The sequence below is a fragment of the Phalacrocorax aristotelis genome, chromosome 25, assembly GCF_949628215.1.
Source record: "Phalacrocorax aristotelis chromosome 25, bGulAri2.1, whole genome shotgun sequence".
NCBI classification, from domain to species: Eukaryota; Metazoa; Chordata; class Aves; order Suliformes; family Phalacrocoracidae; genus Phalacrocorax; species Phalacrocorax aristotelis.
In genome coordinates this window covers 1,807,253-1,831,175 of record NC_134300.1, presented here as the reverse complement: position 1 = coordinate 1,831,175, position 23,923 = coordinate 1,807,253, and the positions used below count along the sequence as shown (strand labels likewise).

Below are 23,923 nucleotides of genomic sequence, written 5' to 3'. Positions count from 1 at the left end.
TGAGCCCATGCCCTCGGACACGTTCCTGTGCAAACGCGCGTGTTCCCCTGCACACGTGCGTCTGTTCCCATGCACACAGGCACGTTCCCATGCACAGACACATGTTCCCATGAACAGACACATGTTCCCATGCACAGACACATGTTCCCCTGCACACACGCACGTTCCCATGCACAGACACATGTTCCCATGCACAGACACATGTTCCCATGCGCACAGACACATGTTCCCATGCACAGACACATGTTCCCATGCACACACGCACGTTCCCCTGCACACACGCACGTTCCCATGCACACACGCACGTTCCCATGCACAGACACATGTTCCCCTGCACACACGCACGTTCCCATGCACACACGCACGTTCCCATGCACACACGCACGTTCCCATGCACAGACACATGTTCCCATGCACACACGCACGTTCCCATGCACACACGCACGTTCCCATGCACAGACACATGTTCCCATGCACACACTCACGTTCCCATGCACACAGGCACGTTCCCATGCACAGACACATGTTCCCATGCACAGACACATGTTCCCATGCACACACGCACGTTCCCCTGCACACACGCACGTTCCCATGCACACACACATGTTCCCATGCACACACGCACGTTCCCCTGCACACACGCACGTTCCCATGCACACACACATGTTCCCCTGCACACACGCACGTTCCCCTGCACACACGCACGTTCCCATGCACACACATATGTTCCCATGCACACACGCACACGGTTTCATGCACACACGCACGTTCCCATGCACACACATATGTTCCCATGCACACACGCACACGGTTTCATGCACACACGCACGTTCCCATGAACGCAGGCACATGCTCCCACACACACGTATTCCCATGCAAACATTGCTCCTACACACACGTGCACGTTCCCACGCGCACACGCGTGTGTTTTCGTGCACGCGGGCTCCTTCCCATGCACACCCATACATGCTGCTGTGCCCACACGCACATTCCGTGCGCACACGTGTATTCCCACGCACACAGGTGTGTTCCCAAAGCATGTGTACCCATGCACACACGTGTGCATACACGCTCAGATGCCAGGGCCGCCGTGCCACGATCCCCCTCCCTGTGCCCTGCGGCCGTGCCGAGGTGCCAGTGCTTCACGGGGGGGGCACAGTGGCGTGGCGAGGGGGGGGCACCCCGTGCGTTTTAAGCCTCCAGCCTTCGGGAAGCCGCCCGTCTCCTCGGCATCATGTCAAGGCCCCGCGACACGGCAAGACTCCCAGCACCCGCTGTGCCGCGGCAATCGCTCGGCACGCAGCCTCCCCCGCGGCCCGTATCGCCCTCCTGCAGACTAAACAGCCCTTTGCCCGGCAGGACGGGCAGCGCAGGGGGGTGCGCGATGGGGGGAACGTGTTCAAGGCTAACCCTCCCCCACCCCCCACCCAGTCCTGGTTCCTTGGAGCACCCGGCAAAGCCCCTTTGAGGAGGGGAGGGAAAGGGAAGGAGGCAGAAGCCCGCTGCAAGCCGGCGAGCGTCGTGCGCTGACGGCTCCCGTGCTCTGACAGCCGCCGCCAGCGCCCACTGGTGACCCGCCGCCGCGGCTGGCACGGCGGGGGTGGCACTGGCACCCACCGGTCCCTGCCCCAGGGAGCCGCTGCGCCGGGCGCCGCGGCGCGGGAAGGTCCCGTCGATGGGTGCTTGGGGACAACCGCGTGGTGATGGGCACGGGAGGGCCGTGGTGGCGGTGGTCGCGTCCCCACCGCACCGGGTGGGTACCACAGGGCGTCCCCGCTGCAGCGGTGCCCTGGTTCTGCTGGAGACAGGGAGCTGCTGCCCGCGGAGCTCGTAGCCAAATACCGCCGGCGGCCGATTATCCGCTGCCGGGATTAGCAGCCGAGCTGGAGTTTGCCAGAGCCGGGGCTGGGCAGGGGCAGCATCCCCTGCGCCGGGGCTGCCGGCACGGCTGGGGCGGGCAGAGCATCCAGAGCGGGCAGCTCCTGGCTGCCGAAACACACCAACTGCCCTGTGCTGTGCCAGCCCTGTGCCGTGCCGGCCCGGCGCCAGCACCGTGCCACGCCAGCCTGGTGCCACACCAGCACTGTGCCACGCCAGCACCGTGCCACACCAGCACCGTGCCACGCCAGCCTGGTGCCACACCAGCACTGTGCCACACCAGCACCATGCCACGCCAGCACCGTGCCACGCCAGCCTGGTGCCACACCAGCACCGTGCCACGCCAGCACCGTGCCACACCAGCACCGTGCCACGCCAGCACCGTGCCACACCAGCACCGTGCCACACCAGCACCGTGCCACGCCAGCACCGTGCCACACCAGCACCGTGCCACGCCAGCACCGTGCCACGCCAGCCTGGTGCCACACCAGCCCTGTGCCACACCAGCACCGTGCCACGCCAGCCTGGTGCCACACCAGCACCGTGCCACACCAGCACCGTGCCACACCAGCACCGTGCCACGCCAGCACCGTGCCACGCCAGCCTGGTGCCACACCAGCACTGTGCCACACCAGCACCGTGCCACGCCAGCACCGTGCCACGCCAGCCTGGTGCCACACCAGCACCGTGCCACGCCAGCACCGTGCCACACCAGCACCGTGCCACGCCAGCACCGTGCCACGCCAGCCTGGTGCCACACCAGCCCTGTGCCACACCAGCACCGTGCCACGCCAGCCTGGTGCCACACCAGCACCGTGCCACACCAGCACCGTGCCACGCCAGCCTGGTGCCACACCAGCACCGTGCCACACCAGCACCATGCCACGCCAGCCTGGTGCCACACCAGCACTGTGCCACACCAGCACCGTGCCACACCAGCACCGTGCCACGCCAGCACCGTGCCACGCCAGCCTGGTGCCATGCCAGCTCCATGCCACGCCAGTCCCACGCCACCCTGGTGCCACGCCAGCGCCGTGCCACGCCAGCCGGGTGCCATGCCAGCCCCACGCCAGCTCAGCCCCACTCCAGCCCTGTGCCACACTAGCCCCACGCCAGTCCAGTCCCACGGCAGCCCCATGCCAGCCTGGTGCCATGCCAGCCCCACACCAGCCCAGTACCATGCCAGCCCCACGCCAGCCCAGTGCCATGCCAGCCCCACACCAGCCCCACGCCGGACCTGTGCCATGCCAGCCCCACACCAGCCCCACACCGGACCTGTGCCATGCCAGCCCCACGCCAGCCCAGTGCCACACTAGCCCTACGCCAGTCCAGCCCCACGCCAGCCCCACGCCAGCTGGCCCCACGCCAGCCCGGTGCCAGGCAGGGCCAGGCCGGCGCTGCGGGTCCCCCCGAGCTGTCTGGCAGGCGGCTGCCGCTGCCTGCGCCTCCTCCCACCTGTCTCGCTCTCCCTTCCCCGGCTCTGATCTTCCCTCACGCCCACCTCTCTCCAGGCACCTTCCTCTTTGATCTCTGCTCTGCTTTTTATTTCCCCCTCCTTTCGGCTCCCCCATTCCTGCTCCATCCCTCGCCTCCTTCCCCCGCCTCTCCCACTCTCTCCTTCCCTTCATCTCCCTCCCTGTCCACATCCCTGCTCCGTCTTCCCTCCCCGGGGGGCCGCGGGGCAGCGCAGGCGTGGGCTGGGGCTGGGGGTGCCAGGGCGGTGGCACCGGGGTCACCCCGGGGTGGCCGGGAGCGGTGACTGTCCCCAGGTCACCTCTGCGGGCTGCAGGTCCCTGGCGCGCGGCCAGCGGTGCTCTGAGGTCTGTCTGCTGCGCCCGGTTGTGCTGGGGTGCGCCGTCCCGGGGATCCCGGGGTGCCTGATCCGGGGGTACCCCATCCCAGGGATCTTGGGTACCCCATCCCAGGGATCCTGGGGTGCCTGATCCAGGGGTACCCCACCCCAGGGATCTTGGATACCCCATCCCAGGAATCCTGGGGTGCCTGATCTGGGGGTTCCCCATCCCAGGGATCCTGGGCTGCCCCATCCCAGGGATCCTGGATGCCATATCTTGGTGGTCCCAGGGCACCAGGTCCCAGGGATCTTGGGGTGCCCCATCCCAGGGTTTTGAGGGTGCCTGGTGCTGCCTCTCTCGGTGGACCTGTCGGCACAGCCTGGCACCTGGGGATGCCGTGCGTGGCTCGTGGGGTCTCTCCATCCCGAGCCCCTGCCGTCGCCGTCCCTCGCCCTGTGCCAGGGCCCGCGGGCAGGCGCCGGGGCGGTGGTGGCGGATGGGTCCCCTGGGCCAGGCGCGGTGACGAGGGTGCCAAGCGCCAGCGCGTACCGTCCCCCGTGGCGGGGCCAAGGCTGCGCCTCGGCACCGTGGCACCCTCAGGGCTGCCGGGAAGGAAGGCAGCAGCCCGGGCTGTGGGATTTCGGGAGCTGTCGGGGGATTTGTTTGCAGGATCAAAGGCAGGAGGGAGCCCGGAGCCCCCGGCTCTCCGGGGACACAGCCCAAGCTGGGGGCAAACCCGAGCGGATCGGGGTTTTGAGCTGTGGCCGTGCCGTGGCATGGGCATGGGGCACCCCACGAGCGGCACGGCCATGCCGTGCCATGCCAGGCCACACAGGCGGAGGCCACGCTGGGGACTCAGCGGCTTTGTTATCCCAGCCCGCTCATCCCCAGAGGGGATTTCTGCCTTCCCCTCTCCCGTGCCACGGTGGAAATAATTTGAATATTTTAGTAAAAAAGCTTTTAAGATGGGGAAGTGCCGGGGGAGAAGTGGCTCCTCCGCTGAGATGCCTCCCACTCCCCGCTGCCCTCCTGGGGTCCTGGTCCCCCATCGCCCATCCCAGGGCTGGCAGCACAAGCGTGTGTCATGCACGCCGGCGCTGGCACACCCCACACGTGTCCCCCCCCGCCGCGTCCTGGTCGATACCCGCTGGCCGCGTGACGGGTGCCGTGACGGGGTGCCTAGATCAATCCCAGCTGCCGCACGGGGTGGGGGCTCGGGGGCATGACAGAGCCCGGCCTTGGGGGGTCCCACACCCCCGGCAGCCCCTCCGGGACTGCGGGCAGCTCCGGTGGTCCCCAGCGGGGCCGTGCTGGAGGCAGGTCTGTGGCACTGGAGCCGCCGGCATGCGGGGCACCCCGGGCCCTGGCCGATCCCCCTCCTCTGTCCCCAGTGGCGCAGACGCGGTTCGTGGAGGAGCCAGAGGACCGGACGGTGGTGGCCGGCCAGAAGATCGTCCTCTCCTGCGTGGTGCTCAATTACTCCGGGATCGTGCAATGGACCAAAGATGGCCTCGCCCTGGGGATGGGGCAGGGGCTCAAAGGTACCCATGGGGCGGCGGGCGGCTCTGGGGATGTCACCGTGCGGGGCAGGGGCTGTCACTTCGCAGGAGGCTCTCGGGTGTTAATGTCTCCTCCAGCGCCACTTCCCCCCACGCCCCGTTTCCCAGCTCCCTGTGCTGCATCCATGTGGAGCTGGTGCCACGTGGCCCAGGGGTCCCACATGCACCAGGGACCCCACACGTGCCAGGGACCCCACACGTGCCAGGGATCCCACACGTGCCAGGGATCCCACACGCACCAGGGATCCCACACGTGCCAGGGACCCCACACGCACCAGGGACCCCACACGCACCAGGGACCCCACACGTGCCAGGGACCCCACACGCACCAGGGATCCCACACGTGCCAGGGACTCCACACGCACCAGGGACCCCACACGCACCACGGACCCCACACGTGTCAGGGACCCCACATGCACCAGGGACCCCACACGTGCCAGGGACCCCACACGCACCAGGGACCCCACACGTGCCAGGGATCCCACACGTGCCAGGGACCCCACATGCACCAGGGATCCCATGTGCACCAGGGATCCCATGTGCACCAGGGAGCCCACACGTGCCACGGACCCCACACGTGCCAGGGACCCCACACATGCCGGGGACCCCACATGCACCAGGGACCCCACACGTGCCAGGGACCCCACACGCACCAGGGACCCCACACGTGCCAGGGACCCCACACATGCCGGGGACCCCACATGCACCAGGGACCCCACACGTGCCAGGGACCCCACACACACCAGGGACCCCACACGTGCCAGGGATCCCACACGTGCCAGGGACCCCACATGCACCAGGGATCCCATGTGCACCAGGGATCCCATGTGCACCAGGGATCCCATGTGCACCAGGGAGCCCACACGTGCCACGGACCCCACACGTGCCAGGGACCCCACACATGCCGGGGACCCCACATGCACCAGGGACCCCACACGTGCCAGGGACCCCACACGCACCAGGGACCCCACACGTGCCAGGGACCCCACACGTGCCAGGGACCCCACACATGCCGGGGACCCCACATGCACCAGGGACCCCACACGTGCCAGGGACCCCACACACACCAGGGACCCCACACGTGCCAGGGATCCCACACGCGCCAGGGACCCCACATGCACCAGGGATCCCATGTGCACCAGGGATCCCATGTGCACCAGGGAGCCCACACGTGCCACGGACCCCACACGTGCCAGGGACCCCACACATGCCGGGGACCCCACATGCACCAGGGACCCCACACGTGCCAGGGATCCCACACGTGCCAGGGACCCCACATGCACCAGGGACCCCACATGCACCAGGGACCCCACACGTGCCAGGGATCCCACACGTGCCAGGGACCCCACACGCACCAGGGACCCCACACGTGCCAGGGACCCCACACGTGCCAGGGACCCCACACGTGCCACGGACCCCACATGCACCAGGGATCCCATGTGCACCAGGGATCCCATGTGCACCAGGGACCCCACATGCGCCAGGGACCCCACACATGCCAGGGATCCCACGTGCACCAGGGACCCCACACATGCACCAGGGACCCCACATGTGCCAGGGGTCCCACGTGCACCAGGGGCCCCACACATGCTGGGGATCCCCCACTGGGGCCCATATCCCCAGTCCATGTCCCCAGTGGGGCTGGCGCGGGGCGCAGGCAGAGACCTGCCCGCAAGCCGGCAGCCCCCCCCCAGGTCTGCCCAGGCTGTATCCAAACAGGCCGGAGCTGCTTCCCCATGAACAGGGGGTTCCATTCCACACCAGCCTCTCCTCCCTGAAAAAGGGGTCCTTGGAGAATCTGGGTGAACCCCATCCCCTCGGTGCTGACTCCCCCCCGTGCCGTCCCCGCAGCCTGGCCACGGTACCACATCGTGGGCACGGCCGACTCGGGCCAGTACAACCTGGAGATCACCGACGCCGAGCTCTCCGATGACGCCGTGTACGAGTGCCAGGCCACCGAGGCGGCGCTGCGGTCCCGCCGGGCCAAGCTCACCGTGCTGAGTAAGGAACCAGCCCCCCCAACCCCTCCCCGAACCCTAACCCACATCCCCCCCCACCGCACCCCAAAGCCCGTCGCAGGCAGCGGCGGCTGCTCGCAGGCGCGGGAAAGGCTGTCGCTGCCTGCGCTGCCGCCCTCCCCCTTCCCTCCGGCAGCCTCGATGTGCCATTATCTTTAATGCCTTAATCTATATTCACGCCGTGGCTGAGTTACGGGACCTACGAGTGCAGTAACTTTGATTTCCCTGACTTTTGTGTCTTGTAAAAAAAAAAAAAAAGCAAAGAAGACGCTGGAGCCGCAGCGGAAATGTTGCATGAATGGGGTTTTGGGGTGGATTTCTTGCTTTTTCCTAATTTTTTTTTTTCCCCGCTCCTTCTCCTTCCTCCCCTGGCATTGAAATTCCCATTAGAAAGACGAGAGATAAAAGGCGCTCGAGCAGGAGATGTGGCTGGGGTACTGAGCAGCGCGGAGCCGCGCCGCAGCCGCTGGAGCGTCTCCGTGCGCCCCCCGGCAGGGTCACTCCCTGCGGACCCCCAGCCTAGGGTTGGCGGGGGGGGGGCGGGGGGGGGGGGGCTGTGAGCTGGCGGGAACAGCCCTGCCCCAAGGGTTTTGGGGTGGCACTGCCGAGGCTGGGGGTACCCGGCCTCTCCTCCATCCCCTGCCAAGCTCAGTGGGGTCCCCCGTGTCCCCTGCCTGGTGTGGGGCTCAGCTGGGGCAGGGCAGGGGGGTCCCTGGGCAGAGGGGTCACCAGGCAGGGTGTTCTCCAGGCAGGGGGGTCCCTAGGCAGGGGGTCCCTGAGCAGAGGAGGCTCCTGTGGGTATTGGGGTCCCAGACAGGGGGGATCCCCCCCTCTCTGCCCATCCTACAACTGCCTCTGCCTGTCCTACAGCCGCGCTCCTCTGCCCCGTCCCCGTTCCCCGCCGTGGATGGCAAACACAGCCCCCTGCCCCGAGCCCCTCCTCTCCAAGCCCCCACACTGGGGACACCCCAGGCCAGCACAGGGTTTCCTTCCCGAGGCCAAACAGTGCCTTCACCTCTCCCTGAGAGCCGAGCCCTAATAAATCAGTCACGGGACTTTAGCTCCTGACGGAGAAGGGGATTCATTCCCAGGCGGTGCCGGCCCGGATGATGCTTTGCTGTCAAATGCTGCCTGCAGTTGCAGGCAGCGGGGAGGAGGTCTGCCTCCGCTGCCCTCAATCACCCTGCCTTTATCAAAGCAGCATCAATATTTCAGCATCACGTGCGGAGCAGGGTCTGCCTGCGCCCAGGGCTGTGGGCGGGAGCCCCGGCCGCGGGCAGCCGGCACCCACCCGGTGTCCCCTAACCCCTCTGCAGTCCCCCCCGAGGACCCCACCATCGACGGAGCCCCCGAGATCCTGCTGCGCGCGGGGACGCCCTACAACCTGACGTGCCGGGCACGCAGCGCCAAGCCGGCGGCCACCATCGTCTGGTACCGCGATGGGCTCCAGCAGGACGGAGCCGTCACCAGCACGGTACAGGGACACGCCGGGACCCCACGTCCATCCCTCCCGCCCCGCGCCGTGCCTCGGTGTCCCCGGCACAGCGCTGGGAGCCAACGGGGACCCTCCCCTCTCCCCGGCAGGAGGTGTTGGCCGACGGCAAGCGGGAGACAACCACCAGCCAGCTCGCCATCAACCCAACCGACCTCGACATTGGGCGGGTGTTCTCCTGCCGCAGCACCAACGATGCCATCCCGGCGGGCAAGGAGACCTTTGTCAAGCTCAACGTTCACCGTGAGTCCGTGCCGGGGACGACGGTCCCTGCGTGTCGGTGGCACAGGGGCAGGGAGCTGGAGATGAGTTCTTGGGGTACCTGGGCATCGCGGGGTGACCGGGGAACCCCAGCCCCGTGGTTGGGAGTCCCTGCGGAGGGGCCCACGGCGGGGATTCGCCCAGTCGCACCCGGTGGGTGCCAGGCTGGAGGCCGGGCTGGGACTTCGTGGTGAACACCGACCTCCAGTGGCTGCTGCGGGAAGGCTCTGCCCTGCCGGGGCTCGGCACCCACCACCAGCACCCACGCTGGGTGGGGAGGCTGGGGGCCCGCAGCGAGCACCCACGGTGGGTGGGGATGCTGGACACCCACTCCGGGAAGGGATGCTGGGTGCCCACACTGAGCACCCACTCTGGGAAGGGATGCTGGGCACCCACAGCGAGCACCCACTCCGGGAAGGGATGCTGGGCACCCACAGCGAGCACCCACTCCGGGAAGGGATGCTGGGCGCCCACAGTGAGGACCCACACCGGGAAGGGATGCTGGGCGCCCACAGTGAGGACCCACACCGGGAAGGGATGCTGGGCGCCCACAGTGAGGACCCACACCGGGAAGGGATGCTGGGCGCCCACAGTGAGGACCCACGCCGGGAAGGGATGCTGGGTGCCCACAGTGAGGACCCACACCAGGGAGGGATGCTGGGCGCCCACAGTGAGGACCCACACCGGGAAGGGATGCTGGGCACCCACAGTGAGGACCCACACCAGGGTGGGATGCTGGGTGCCCACAGTGAGGACCCACACCGGGAAGGGATGCTGGGCGCCCACAGTGAGGACCCACACCAGGGAGGGATGCTGGGCGCCCACAGTGAGGACCCACACCAGGGAGGGATGCTGGGCGCCCACAGTGAGGACCCACACCAGGGTGGGATGCTGGGTGCCCACAGTGAGGACCCACACCGGGAAGGGATGCTGGGCGCCCACAGTGAGGACCCACACCAGGGAGGGATGCTGGGCGCCCACAGTGAGGACCCACACCAGGGAGGGATGCTGGGCGCCCACAGTGAGGACCCACACCAGGGAGGGATGCTGGGCGCCCACAGTGAGGACCCACACCAGGGAGGGATGCTGGGCGCCCACAGTGAGGACCCACACCAGGGTGGGATGCTGGGTGCCCACAGTGAGGACCCACACCGGGAAGGGATGCTGGGCGCCCACAGTGAGGACCCACACCAGGGAGGGATGCTGGGCGCCCACAGTGAGGACCCACACCAGGGAGGGATGCTGGGCGCCCACAGTGAGGACCCACACCAGGGTGGGATGCTGGGTGCCCACAGTGAGGACCCACACCGGGAAGGGATGCTGGGCGCCCACAGTGAGGACCCACACCAGGGAGGGATGCTGGGCGCCCACAGTGAGGACCCACACCAGGGAGGGATGCTGGGCGCCCACAGTGAGGACCCACACCAGGAAGGGATGCTGGGTGCCCACAGTGAGCATCAGAGCTTTGGGGGTCTCCCACACCACGGGCTGTGCCCTGGGTGGCAGCGTGGGGAGGGGTGGCGCAGGCGGCGCTGGGCAGGGGGATTCTCCCTTTGTCCCCTCGCCCTCTGTCATGCTGACGCTGTGCCAGCACCCCTGATGGCTCCGTCTGTCCTCCTGCAGATCCCCCGACTGTCACCCTGTCCATCCAGCCCCAGACGGTGCAGGAGGGCGAGAGGGTCGTGTTCACCTGCATGGCGACCGCCAACCCCGAGATCAAAGGCTACAGGTGAGGGTCCCACGGGACCCCAGGAGGTCCCTCCCCAACCTCTTGGCTTGACTTCAGCATCAAATGGGGGTGGGGGGTCAAACGGGGCCATGGGGGTCCTGCGCACCCCCTGAAGGCGCCCGCCCTGGGTCTCTGCCCCACCCCAGGTGGGCCAAAGGGGGGGTGATCATCGAGGACGCCAAGGAGAACAAGTACGACACGCAGGTGGATTACACCTTCTTCACGGAGCCCGTCTCCTGCGAGGTGCACAACGACATCGGCAGCACCAACGTCAGCACGCTGGTGGACGTGCACTGTGAGTGGGGCAGCCCCCGGCCCGAGCAGACCCCCCTGCCCCCGGTTGTCCCCCGCCTTCCGTGGCTCGGCTCCTCATCCTCTCCCCATTCTCTCCCAGTTGCCCCTCGGATCGTGGTGGACCCCAAACCCACCATCACGGACATCGGCTCCGACGTGACGCTGACGTGCGTGTGGTCTGGCAACCCACCGCTCACCCTCACCTGGACCAAAAAGGAGTCCAACATGGTAGGGTCTGGCGGCCAAGCTGGGGCTGGGCGGGGGTCTTGTGCCCCCCTCCATGACATCCCCCCCATTGGCGCTTGCACCCAGGTCCTGAGCAACAGCAACCAGCTGTACCTGAAGTCCGTCACGCAAGCCGACGCGGGGCAGTACGTCTGCAAAGCCATCGTCCCCCGCATCGGCGTGGGCGAGCGCGAGGTCACCCTCTTCGTCAACGGTCAGTGTCGTGTCCCCCCCACCCAGTGCCCGACCCTCATCCAGGACACGGATGGGTTGATGCGGTCGCGATGCCCGTGACGACGTGCGGTGGGGTGTGCCCCCCACTTTCCCAACCTGGGGTTTCGGTCGAGCCCCCCCTTTGCCTCCCGCAGGACCCCCCATCATCTCGAGCGAGGCCGTGCAGTACGCGGTGCGCGGGGACCGCGGCAAGGTGGAGTGTTTCATCGGCAGCACGCCGCCCCCGGACCGCATCGTGAGTGCCACGGCGGGGGGCCAGGGGTGCCGGGGCGGGGGGTGTTGGCGACGACACTGAGCTGCGGGTGCTGACACAGCCCCCTCTCCCCCATCCCGGCGGGGCCAGGCGTGGGCCTGGAAGGAGAACATTTTGGAGGCAGGGACGCTGGAGCGGTACACGGTGGAGCGGACGAACACGGGCAGCGGCGTCCTCTCCACCCTCACCATCAACAACGTCATGGACGCCGACTTCCAGACGCGCTACAACTGCACGGCCTGGAACAGCTTCGGGCCGGGAACCGCCATCATCCAGCTGGAGGAGAAAGGTAGCGCCGACACGGCGCCGCGGCCGCCCGGCACGCCGGGGAGCCCGGCTACGTCTCGGTTGTGGCAGGCAATGGGGCTTCAGCTCGTGCTGCGGCCACCCCCTGGCAGTGGCCCTGTCCCCAGCTGACATCTCCCCGTCTCCTGTAGAGGTCTTGCCCGTGGGCATCATCGCCGGTGCCACCATCGGGGCCAGCATCCTCGTCATCAGCGTCCTCGTCGCGCTCGCCTGCTTCCTCTACCGGCGCCGGAAAGGAAGTGAGTGCGGGGATACGGGGAGGGTCTGCAGCCACGGCGGAGGGGAGCGTGGGTGCCACCCGCGGCGGGCGTGACACCCGTGGGGTGGGAGTGGGAGGACGGTGCCGTCGGCCGCCTCCATCCCCGGTCCCGCACGTCCCCAGGCCGCAAGGATGTCACCCTGCGCAAGCTGGACATCAAGGTGGAGACGGTGAACAGGGAGCCCCTGACGCTGCACGCGGACCGTGAGGAGGACACGGCCAGTGTCTCCACGGCCACCCGTGTCATGAAGGCCATCTACTCGGTAAGGGGCACCCCACGCCGGCGGGGGTCACCCCGCAGCATCCCTGCCCCGCGCCGGGATGGATGGGACCAGGGAGGAACGAGCCCATCTCTTCTCCCCCTCCTCTCCTACAGTCGTTCAAGGACGACGTGGACTTGAAGCAGGACCTTCGCTGCGACACCATCGACACCCGCGAGGAGTACGAGCTCAAGGTCAGGTGACGGTGCCGGGGCACGTGGGGTGTAAAATAGGGGCAGGTCCAGGTTTTGCCCCGAGTCGGGCAGCTGCGGGATGCTCAGTGGGGGGGAAAGGGCTGGGATTTGCGGGTCCTCTCCCTACGGAGGCTCAGCGCATCCCCCCCACCACTCCCCTCTCCTCGCAGGACCCCACCAACGGCTACTACAACGTCCGCGCCCACGAGGACCGCCCGGCCTCCCGCACCGTCCTCTACGGCGACTACCGCAACCCCGGCCCGGCTCGCTACGACACCCGCCCGCCCTCCCGCCTCTCCCACTCCAGCGGTTACGCTCAGCTCAACACCTACAGCCGCGGCCCCACGTCCGACTACAACGCCGAGGCGGCGCCGGGTCCCGGACCCCCTCCCGGCACGGCGGGCGGCGAGACGGCAAGTCAGCTCTCCTACGAGAACTACGGGGGTCACGCCGCCTTCCCGGCCGGCGCCGGTTATGCCACCTATCGTTTGGGGTACGGCCAAGCCCCCAGCCTGGACCGGGCACCCTACGATGCCTACGACCCCATGGGCAAGTACGCCAGCGCCACCCGCTTCTCCTACACCTCCCAGCACTCGGACTACGGGCAGCGCTTCCAGCAGCGGATGCAGACGCACGTCTAGGGCGGGCAGGGGCTGGTAGGCAGCGCCGGAGGGCGGGGGGGCGCAGGCAGCGGGGGTCCGCAGGTACCTCACGACTGTCCCCTGATATTCAGGGGCTCATGCTGACCCTCCTGCCCCGCTTCCCCTCCGGCGGCTGGACTCCACGTGCCGTGCCGTCCCCCTCTCCCCAGGGTTTGCTGGCGGCGGGGACGTGCCCCGAGTCTCTTTGAGCTTCCAATCATTCAGTTCGTTCTTTTCGGTACCTTCCCGGAGGAGGGAGAGGGTTGGGGGGCATCCTCCCCCCACCCCGTGCCCACCCCGTCCCAGCCTCAGCGGGCGCGTGCGGGTCCGCGCGGCTGTCGGGGCCGGCTCTGCAGCCTCCGCTCTCCCGCCGCCCCGCATCCCCTCCCCCAACTCCGTGGGGCCGGATCCTTCCCCAACGGGTCCCCAACGCCCCCCGAGCCAGCACCCGCCTCTCCCTCCTCTGCAGGAGCGAGGGGCTGCACACGAGCTGCACCCCCAGAACCGCCCCCATCCCATCCAGACCCCCGCGCGAGGGAGCAGGGAGGTGCTATATGTGTGTACATACATATATGCAATGCCCGGTTTCTGTTTTCGCCCAAAAAAAGCCCCCGTCCCAGCCCGTTCCCATTCCCTGTGCCTTGATTTTGGGGACAGCCCCCGCCCAGGGCCGGCTCCCCCCCTTTCCCCATCCGTCCCACTTGCCGACAGCCCCCGTGCCCACCCTCGGAGGCGTGAGCAGGGAGTGCGCCGGGTGGGGGTCCCAGAGGATCGGGACCAGTGAATTCAGAGAAGCAGGACGCCCCCCGCCCCAGCATCCGCACGTCGTCGTCCCCCAGTACGCACACCCGTCCCTACAGGACAGGCTGCGGTGGGTTTCCATCCCCCTGTTGTCAGCCTCACCCCAAGCAACACCCCAAGCCGGCGGCACAAGCGGACGTGGGGCGGGGGGGTCCCCCTCTTATGAATGTATATAAAGGTGTATATAAGGGGGTGTAAGCACCCCCCCCAGCCACCAGCAAGCGTCACCGCGCCGCAGCCCCCATCCCCGGCACGCTCCCGCCCCGGCCCCGAGGGTTTGGCAGCCGGGAGCGAGGCGCTCAACCGGTCCCCCAGCACCAGAAACTGGGAGGCACTGGGCAGCCGGGGCGATGGGGGCCCCCGATTTCACTGCCCGCGGCGGTAACGCCCAGGAGCTGGGGTGGGGGGGGTGGGTTTCTGGGGTGCGATGAGTTTTGGGGGGAAGGTGGAGGCGCAGGGTGGGTTTTTGGCTGGGGAGCCCTTCCTGGTCACATCGCTGTCCCTGTGGCCCCCCGGGATTAGGTACGAAATAGCTCCCCGTGCTCGCCCACCCGGGGGGAAGGGGGGGGGACAGGCTTCGGGGTCCCCATCCCGCCGAGCGCCCCGCTGCCAGCCACCGATGGAGCCGGACCCCGGCGGGCTGGATCCGGCCCTGTCGCGAGCAGGTACGATTTTGAAGGGCTGCTGGGAGGGTTTGGGAAGGGGCTGCAGACCCGTGCTGCGAACGCAGTCCCCGCAGCTTGGCCCGGGGGGGGTCCGCTGCCCCCCTCCTTCCCCCCTCGACCCCCCCAAAAGGTACTGCCAGGACGGGCCGAACCCCGGAAGGTGCTGAACCCGCGCCCAGCCTGAGCCTCCGACCGCAGGACTGCGTGCCATTTCTTGCAATGGTGCCTGATTTAAGCCCCCTCCCCAACCCCGACACCCCCCTTCTCGCTCCGCACACACCCCCCCCGGGGACACCCCCATTTTGGGGAGGGGGGGGGGGAAGGTCCTGCCCCAGGTGCTGCACCCCCACGTCGATAGCAATAGCCACCGCGGCAGCGCGGGACGGGCGTCCCGCACCAGCCACCCTCCGGGTGCCGTGAATCGAAGCCGAAGCTTTAAATTAAACCACACACACCCCCCCCATGGGGTTTAATTAAACTCCCACCAGGGTGGGGATGAGGGGGGCCGCCCCCCAGGCCACAGCCGAGCCCCCCGGCACCGGGCAAGCGGGTCCCTTCCTCAGCACAGGCTGTTTTAGATCCTAGAGACATGTATCTGTGATCCCCCCCCCCGTCCCAACCTCCCATTTTTTTATTTTTCATTTTCCTTTTTTTTTTTTAAATATTATGTACTATATTTTTAGTCTTAAACACGATATATTATATATATTTAATTTTTTTATATATATATATAAATATAAATGTTAAAAAAAGAGGCTGCAGGTCACCTTCGTTCCGCGAGAGCGTCGCGACGGGGTGGGCGTGAGTGACCCCCGCCATGGGACAGAGCCGGGGGGGACCCGGCCGTGGTGGGGTCGGGGGTGCTACAGCCACCCCGGGGTGGGGACAAGCTCTGTCCCCAGTGCAGAGCCACACACGAACCTCACGTGATGTTTACCCCGGGGAGGGCCATGGGGGTCCCTGCGGACCCCGACCAAGCAGCAGGATGCGTGCTGGGCTACGCTGACCTATTTTGCTGAAGCCAGGAGGGGCAGGGGAGGTTTGCCAGCCCCTCCTGGCTTTATTTTATATATATATATACACACACATACATTTTTTTCCCCCCAGAAAACCCTGCAAACAGGCTCGCTTAACGATTTTGTTTCCCTACAAACGTAGCCTATTACTTGGTGTGTTTCCACGCCTGGTTTATTATGCATGAACCAAGCAATTTGCCTGCTGCTCCCAGGGACCCATCTTTAAACCGAAAAAAAACCCAGACAAAACCAAAAAAAAAAAAGGCACTTTGTCACTTTTAATGGCTTTTGCCGGAGCGGGCGGATGGCAGCACGGATAGACGGATGGATGGACGCGGAGGAAGGGAGAGACATTAAGTTTCTTCGCCGTCCGTAACCGCTCTACCTCGAACGCCGCCGCGCGAACCAAGCCAGGCAGCTTCAAAGAGATCGGCTCAGCTCCGAAACCCGCGCCCCGGAGGTGCCTCTACCTTGGTAAAGAGGCAGCCTCCTTTCCCCAGGAAACAAATCTCCCCTCCTCGCCATCCGGCTAATTTATTCCCAAGATGTATTCTAATTTATTCCCCATGACGAGCAGCAGGCTCACCACCTCCTCGCAGTGGCACAGAAATCCTCCTTCTTCCTCCCGCTTCCTCTTCCTCAAAACCTCCTTCGGGGGAGCAGCGGGGTGGGGGGGTGGGGGAGTGGAATTCGGGGCGAGCTGTGTGATTTTATTTTGCTCCCATCCCCACGCACCCCTTCTCCCCTCGAAGGGATGGAGAAGAGGGCGGCAGGGGAGCGCCTCTGCCCAAGTTTGGGGGCGCAGGTGAAACCCTCACCATCGTCGCTGTGTTGGGGGGGGGGCAGGACCCACCCAGGGACCAACACGTGCCCACCCTCAGTCTGCAGGATTTTCTCGAAAATAAAGATTCCCCCAAGAAAACTGTGATTTGCCTCTCTGAGACAAATATTTCTGCAACCAGAGATATGATTCCCATCCCTTCCCTCACCGCCGGCTGTCACACTGGAATTTAATCTTCCAGCCCTCTGTTACCCAGGCTGGTGATAAAATATAATTTGATTTCGTTCCTAATAAATCACAAGCTCTTGGAGAGGAAAAAAAAAGACGGAGGGTTGAGGTGCCCTGAATTCGTCTGCGTGGCAGAAGGATGGACAAGCGGGAGTTAACGGCAGCAGCGCAGCTCAGTGCTTGGCATGGGCAGATGGCCCCAAAAGCAGGCAGCCTGGCCCCAAAAGCGGGCAGCCTGGCCCCAAAAGCGGGCAGCCTGGCCCCAAAAGCGGGCAGCCTGGCCCCAAAAGCGGGCAGCCTGGCCCCAAAAGCGGGCAGCCTGGCCCCAAAAGCAGGCAGCCTGGCCCCAAAAGCAGGCAGCCTGGCCCCAAAAGCGGGCAGCCTGGCCCCAAAAGCGGGCAGCCGACAGAAGCAGTGGAGCAAAGCTGAGGTTACAGGCAGGAGACGGGTAGGCGCTGCCTACGGGCCTCAGTTTCCCCCCTGCCCAGGCCACAGAATCATATAATCAGTGCCCTGAGCTGGAAGGGACCCCCAGGGACCATCGAGCCCAGCTCCTGTCCCTGCACAGGACACCCCAAATTCACACCGTGGCTCTGAGGGCCTTGGCCAAGTGCTTCTGGAACATCGCCAGGCTGGTGCCGCGATGCCTCCCTGGGGAGCCTGTGCCAGGGCTCCACCACCCTCTGGGGGAAGGACCTTCCCCTAATGCCCAGCCTGACCCTCCCTGGCACATCTCCCTGCCGTTCCCTCGGGGCCTGGCGTTGGGCACCAGAGAGCAGAGACCAGCCCTGCCCCTCCTCCTGCCCTCGGGAGGGAGCTGCAGAGCGCCATGGGGCTGCCCTCGGCCTCCTCTGCTCCAGCTGAACAACCCAAGGGACTCCAGCCGCTCCTCGTTTCCCTTCTAAACCCTTCCCCAGCTCCGTGGCCTCCTCTGGACATTCTCCAGTACCTTTATACCCTCAGTGTCCTGCAGCGCCCAACGCTGCCCACAGCGCTCGGGGTGAGGCCGCCCCAGCGCGGGGCAGAGCGGGACAATCCCCTCCCTCGCCCGGCTGCGATGCAGGGCTCGGTGCCCCCCAGGGCACGGCTGGCCCTCGGGGCTGCCAGGGCACGCTGGGGGCTCATGTTCAGCCTGCCGTCGGCCAGAGCCCCCGGGTCCCCGCAGAGCTGCTCCCCAGCCCCTCGCGCCCCAGGCTGCCTGTGCAGCCAGGGCTGCCGCGCCCCAGGGGCAAAACCCGGCGCTTGTCCGTGTTAAACTCCGTGCGGCTGGTGACTGCCCAGCTCTGCAGCCGGCCCAGATCCCTCTGCGGGGCCTCGCCGCCCTCGGGAGCGCCAACAGCCCATGAGGGCAGCGCCCACAACCTGCCCTGCACAGGACGGCTGCACCGAGCATGGTGAGAGGGGGAGCAGAGGGGGGACCCCCCCTCAGGAGCAGGCCTCGCCCTCACAGGCCTCGCCCGGGCCCTCAGTGACTTCTGCCCTCACAGGCCTCGGCCTTACGCTTTCAGGGGAACCGCCCACGCTCTCCCCAGCTGCCCCATCAGCCTCAGCCCACCAGCTTTAGCTCCCACACGCCGCAGCACGACCCACACCCGCCCCCTCGCCCGGCCCACACCGGGCGGGGACTAAGGGCTGCGTCCCGCGGCGGGGGTATTTATAGCCTCGGAAATCTCGCGAGATTTTACGGGTGGGAAGGAAGTGGCGGGGCGGGGTTTGGCTTCTGCCCGCTTCTTGCGTCATCACTCGGCGCCCGGCGCCGCCGGCGGGGGGTGGGTCCCGGGGGGGTCTCGGGGTGGGGGGCTGTTGGGGTCTGGGAGCAGGACCGGGGAGCTCCGGGGGGTTTTGACCTTGATGGGGCCGGAGGACACCGGGCCTGGGGGGGGGGGGGCTGGAGGCTCCAGGGGGGCGGGGGGCGCAGTCAGGTCTGGGGGGCGCAAGGCTGGGCTGGGGGTCCCAAGGCTGGGGGTGCAGGCAAGATGGGGGGGCACAGGCAGGGCTGGGGGTGTAGGCAGGGCTGGGAGTCCCACGGCTGGGGGAGCACAGGCAGGATGGGGGGTCCCAGGCAGAGCTGGTGGGGCGCAGGTGGGGCTGGGGGGCATTGGGGACTTTGGGGGGGGCTCGCTGCCCCCATAGCCATGTTCTGCTCCCTGGCTGGGGGGCAGCAGCCAGAGCTGGCTGAAATGGGCAGGGTCATGTGCCCCCCCCCCCTGCAGCCACCCCAGAGGCACCCCAGCAGGCCTCTGTCCCCCACTGAACCCCGACCTGCCATCCCCGAACGCCGCGGGGGTCTCCCGCCGAGGGCGGCCCGGAGGGCACGGCTGAGCCCCGGACCCCCCCGCAGCGGCCGGGCCCGCGATGGGAGCGGCAGCGGGAAGGGATGGGACGGCATTCGGGGCTCTCCCGGGGACGATGTCGCTTCCAAAGTGTGGAATATCATTCCTGCTGGCCTGGCCCCAAGCGCCAGACGAGGGAATCTCTTGCCCTAACCACTGGTGATAAATAATAAAACACTGCATTCCTCTTCTCCCTGCATTCCCAGCGCCCTCCAGCAGCCGTTTCTGGAGCAGTGGCCTATTTCACAATGTGCGCTTTCACGGCGGGGATGCTTCGAGTTGCTCGCGGCAGCCCTTGGTGCTTTAACTGTGTGGTGACTCTTTTTCTGAGGAGCAAAAAGGTCTTGACTATCGTGAGTTCAGCTTCCTCCACCCCTCGCAGAGGGTCAAAATCGGGACCCAGCCCCGATGCTGAGCGCTGGCTGTGGCTGCGGGGCCCACGGGCACCCCGGGTTTATGCTCCCTGCTGACCCCCTCCTGGTTTTAAAGGGTTGTTTTTCGGTCACCAGCCTGTGCCGGAGGGAAGCAGGAGCTGGCGCTGGCTTGCGGGGGGGTTGGGTGCCACCCAGCGCCGTGCTGCCTCTGCGTTCCTCCTCCTCATGCTTTGGGGTGTGAGATGGCAGCGCTGGGGACGGGCGCTGGGCATGGGGGGGTGAGATCCCGACCCCGTGCTGGGGCAGGGCGGTAATGGGGTGACCATGGTGAGGGTACCCAATGGCACGGGGGGCGAAAGCAAAGCCCTGGGCTGGCGCAGCCTCGTGGGATCTGCGAGATCCCTACAAAATAACGTGTTTTCCGTCTGCGGCGGGTGACGAGTAGCTGTGACTGTCACTGGGGCCACTTCCCTCTGCTGAAAGGCCACATGGGCACATCATTCTCCATCCAGGACTTGCCGTTTACTGGGAGCAGCGGGGAAACCCCAGAACCTCTTGGGTTGTCACCTGCAGGGAGAGAAACGACCGTGCACTGGGCGAGGAAAACATGCAGCGGTGCCTCGGCCGTGACGCTGTCGCACCCGTGTCGGGGCCGGGCACCGCTCCTGCTCCTCGCCCGGGGTGTGTGAAGCCTGGCCGGTGCCGGCACCGCTGCCCGGGGTGCCGTCGTCTGCGAGGCGATGCCGCGGCCGCCTGAAAGAGGGGAGAGGCTGGGGGACAGTGGGCAAGGAGGGCGGGATCCGGCCCTGAGGTGTCCCTGATGCTGCTCGCGGGGCTGAGCCAAGCCTGTGCTCGGTGCGGATTTTGTCACTGCCACTGTGACAGCGGTGGAGTGGGCTCCGACGCCCAGGACCCCTCTTGCCAAGGCGTGGCTGAGAGGGGGGTGACACCACCCCCAGAGCCACAGGACTCCCCCAATTCTGGTGCAGGGGGGTCATTTCTCAGCCCAAGTCGCCTCCCCCTCCTTCCCCGTGCCTGGGGGGGCACGGCAGTGGCAATGCAGTGTCCCCTCCTTGTCACTCTGACCCCGCTAAGGCGGGGACAGCAGTGCAAGTCACGAGGCAGGAGGTGAAGGAAGAGGTTGATGAGCTGCGGGCTGGCAGAGATGGCTGAGGTGTGAAATCGTGGCGGGGCTGGTAGTTACAGACACCGGGGTGCGAACGCGGAACCCCCTGGCTTTGCTCTTTCATTTGCCTCTGGGTGAGGAGGCAGCAAGGGTTGAGGATGGGCGGGTGCCATGGCTGCCTTTTCGGGGTCGCTTTGCTGGCTGCGGCCGTCGGCTTTGCAGGTGGGTGAAGGGCGAGAGCGGAGGTGCCTGCACGATGGCCAGGGGCAGAGGGCTCAGGTTGGCCGCAGCATCCCCCCACCCACCAGGCTGCAGCCAGCTCCTCCTGCCCCAGTAGCCAGATCCCCCACTGCAGGTGGTTTTGGGGTCCCCCGTCACCCTCTGCCTGCAGCCCTGGGGTGAGGGATGGAGCAACGGGTTCCTGGGACCTTCCTTAACTTCTCTTCTGCACCCTGTTTTATTGATGCTCGAATACTCCAAGCCTGGCCACAGCCCCAGCAGGTGAACGGCGTCCTGGGGGGGTCCGTGCTGCTCTCCCCGACTCTGCCCCCCGGCAGAACAGTGAAGGAGATTGCGTGGAGCTTTTCATCCGGCGCCGGCACCACCATTCAAGTGGCAGAGTTCGGTCCCGGCGGCTTCAAGCGCCCAGACCCCAAGGACCGGTTCAAGGAGCGGCTGGAGATGTTCAACGAGACGGCGCTGAAGATCAGGGCCCTGGAGCGGGGCGACAGCGGGGTCTACGGGGCTCGGATTAAACTGCACCCGGCGCTGGTGGAGGATCAGTCCTTCAACCTCTCTGTCTACGGTGAGTGGTTGCAAAGGGGGGTGGTGGAGATTACCGAAATTCTTTAGTTTTGGCACTGAATGCCAGCGTGCGTGGCCCCTCTGCCAATGCAGCTGGGATGTTTCCAGCCCTGGGAGCACATTCACCCTCACGTCCCCTTCCCTCCTTGTGCGCAAAGCGACAATTTACAGTCACGTCGAGCTGAGCTGTCAGCACATTATGTGGTTTTCCTGGCTGCGAACGAGTGCACTCCCTGCCCCCCCCGCCCACCTGGGGCTCAGCGCTGCTCGGCATCGGCTGTGCACCGGCCTGCCGGTTGCACGCCGGGGCCCCGCTCTGTCCCGGCGTGGCACGCAGGAGCTCGCTGCTCCTCGCCTGCCAAACGGCAGCTGCAGAGCTAAAGCCGGTGAGCACGTAGGCAGCTCCGGCTCCCAGTTCCTTACGCTCTTTCCCAACCTCCTGGCTCTGGCACGCTGTGGCCGTGCCGGGCTTGAGGTAATCGGCTCTGGCAGCCGGCTGCGGCACGAGGCGTGTGGCGGGTCCCCGCAGCCACGGTGCTTGTTGGGCCACATCCCGGATGCTCCCAGCCTCTGCCCATCCTTTCAGTTGTCCCCGAGCCCTCTGGGACAGGAGGGCGGTGGGGAGGATCCGCTTTTGCTGGTGTGTGTAATCCCCTCCCGTTGCAGAGCCGCTGCCAGACCCCGAAATCCAGAGCTGGCTGCTTTCGAAGAACCCCACGTGGTGCCACCTCATGCTGCAGTGCCACGTACCCAGCGGGTCCAGAGGCACCGTTGCCTGGATGAAACCCCGGGGGGAACCAGGGGGTATCAGGGTGCATCCCCTCTGCAGCGGGGTGCTCCAGGTTGAGGTGCAGCCCAGCTCCCCCAACACCACCCTCACCTGCAGGGCCTGGCATGCCCTGGAGGAGAGGAGCCGACCCATAGACCTGGCCAGCGTGTGCTGGAGTGGAGGTAAGGGCAGTGTGGAGGAATCAGAGGGGAGGGGGAGGGTCATGGGGGGGTCTCCTGGCATCTCCAGGCACCCTCCTGCCCTGCCAAGGCCTGTTTTGGCAGCCGGGCATCCCCTCACTGCAATCCTTTCCCCATCGCAGGGGACGGCGTCAGGCCCGGCTGCTGGACCGCGGCGGCTGCAGCGCTGCTCCTGGCAGCCTATGCTGCCACGCTGGAGTTGCCCAAAGTCCCCACACGGCACCATCCCTGATGAAGAGGGACGCGGTGACGGCCCAGACCTCGGTGTCTGCCTTCACCAACGCTCTCCGCTTTGCGCTGGCGCTGCCCGGCTGCCCCTTCGGGCCGGCTTCCCGTGCCGCGGGGACACCCCTCGCCACCACGTGCCGAGACCCGCAGCCCGGTCCGGCAGCCGACGGTCCCAGCTGCAGGGAGCAGCTCTGGCAGTGGCACATGCCAGCGCCGATGCTAACCTTGGGACTGATGCCACGTCCTTCCCCCGGGGTCCCACGGACACCCCCAACATCCCCGCAGAGGACCGAGCCGGTGGCATTTCCTGACACGATGGTGGGGGAGCGACAGACCCAGCGGCTCTGCTCGGTGTTTCCCAAAGTCCTTCGCCAGCACCCGACGCCTTCAGCCCACCCGGCCAGACAAGCCCTGGCGAGGTGCTGCCCGCCTCCCCATCACACAAGGACCATGGGGGATGTCCGACGCAGAGATGCTTTGCCTCGCCAGGGGTATCCCAGCCCGCGAAACCTCTCAGCGCCGGCTGGCAGGCAGGAGGATTTGGCAGGAGGAAGCCCCTGCCTCTCACAAGAACCAGTGCCCTCCCTGGCAAGCGCCTGCTGCGGAGCTCCGTCTCCGGATGGATGGCCTTCGTGCCATCCAGCTGCGTTGTTCTCCTCTTCCTCAGCTCTCGGAAGACCGGCCATTTTTCCCCGTTAGCTGGAAATTTCAACTCGGCAACTTTCATTTCCCCTCTGCGTTTGAGAGGCGTGGGAGGAACCGACAGAGTGGGCAGCGTGTTCAGCCCCTGCTCGGCTGCCCGCTCCCCACGGGGGGACCCCGACGGGCAGTTTTGGGACATTCACCGGCCATAAACAGCCCGTGTCCCTCCCCACGTCGGCCTCAGTTTCCCCAGTGCTTTAAGGATCCTCGTTTGAAGGTACCCCAGGAGAAGGGCTGGGGTTAATAGTCCCCTGGGTGCAGGTTAATGGTTTTGCTCATAGGCGGGGAGCTGCGAACGCCGTCCTCGCCCTCCATCCTGCTGCAAGGAGAGCAGCCCTGCTGCGGAGGCTGCTTTTCCCCTCCCTGTTTTCCACTTCGAGTTGCTGGAGGTTTTAAATAAAAAATAAGCTTTCTGCACTGCTAATGGAAAGCGCTTCCTTCCAGCCACGGCCCCCGCAGCAACTCAGTGCTCCTAAATCGTGGTGAGGAGGGCTCGAGGG

General features: G+C 66.4%; 2 protein-coding genes across 4 annotated transcripts in view; both read left to right on the top strand.

The window, feature by feature from the left end:
• Positions 1-23,923, top strand: part of KIRREL1 (kirre like nephrin family adhesion molecule 1) — a 49,196-nt gene that overhangs the window by 15,021 nt on the left and 10,252 nt on the right. Inside the window, exons 2-15 of one of the 2 annotated variants that reach the window (XR_012657466.1) lie at positions 5,063-5,212; positions 7,082-7,231; positions 8,565-8,722; positions 8,833-8,983; positions 10,625-10,730; positions 10,877-11,025; positions 11,125-11,252; positions 11,337-11,463; positions 11,618-11,718; positions 11,827-12,025; positions 12,174-12,281; positions 12,425-12,564; positions 12,678-12,755; positions 12,926-13,695. Coding sequence is in view for 1 of the 2 variants with exons in the window: in XM_075075224.1 (XP_074931325.1) it covers positions 5,063-5,212; positions 7,082-7,231; positions 8,565-8,722; positions 8,833-8,983; positions 10,625-10,730; positions 10,877-11,025; positions 11,125-11,252; positions 11,337-11,463; positions 11,618-11,718; positions 11,827-12,025; positions 12,174-12,281; positions 12,425-12,564; positions 12,678-12,755; positions 12,926-13,396 (2,216 nt within the window). In the remaining variant the exon portion in view is untranslated. Of the gene's footprint in view, positions 1-5,062; positions 5,213-7,081; positions 7,232-8,564; positions 8,723-8,832; positions 8,984-10,624; positions 10,731-10,876; positions 11,026-11,124; positions 11,253-11,336; positions 11,464-11,617; positions 11,719-11,826; positions 12,026-12,173; positions 12,282-12,424; positions 12,565-12,677; positions 12,756-12,925; positions 15,632-23,923 lie in introns of those variants that run through there. The other variant, XM_075075224.1, reaches the window with a different exon arrangement.
• On the top strand, positions 18,599-23,845 carry LOC142048324 (SLAM family member 5-like). Of its 2 annotated transcripts, XM_075075074.1 has the most exons (4): positions 18,599-18,656; positions 19,427-21,525; positions 22,191-22,475; positions 22,616-23,845. In XM_075075074.1, exons 2-4 carry the CDS (start codon positions 21,126-21,128, stop codon positions 22,723-22,725), a joined length of 795 nt encoding a protein of 264 aa, XP_074931175.1. In that variant the 5' UTR covers positions 18,599-18,656; positions 19,427-21,125; the 3' UTR covers positions 22,726-23,845. The 2 variants fall into 2 exon arrangements, with proteins under 2 accessions (XP_074931175.1, XP_074931174.1); XM_075075073.1 differs by lacking the exon at positions 18,599-18,656 and having other exon boundaries at positions 19,007-21,525.

What these genes read in the sequence shown, in the direction of transcription:
- LOC142048324 (XM_075075074.1), top strand. Translation starts at nt 21,126, where the DNA reads ATGGAGCAACGGGTTCCTGGGACCTTCCTTAACTTCTCTTCTGCACCC. An exon ending in CTTCAACCTCTCTGTCTACG is followed by an intron (nt 21,526 to 22,190) that starts GTGAGTGGTTGC and finishes CTCCCGTTGCAG; the next exon opens with AGCCGCTGCCAGACCCCGAA. An exon ending in CAGCGTGTGCTGGAGTGGAG is followed by an intron (nt 22,476 to 22,615) that starts GTAAGGGCAGTG and finishes TCCCCATCGCAG; the next exon opens with GGGACGGCGTCAGGCCCGGC.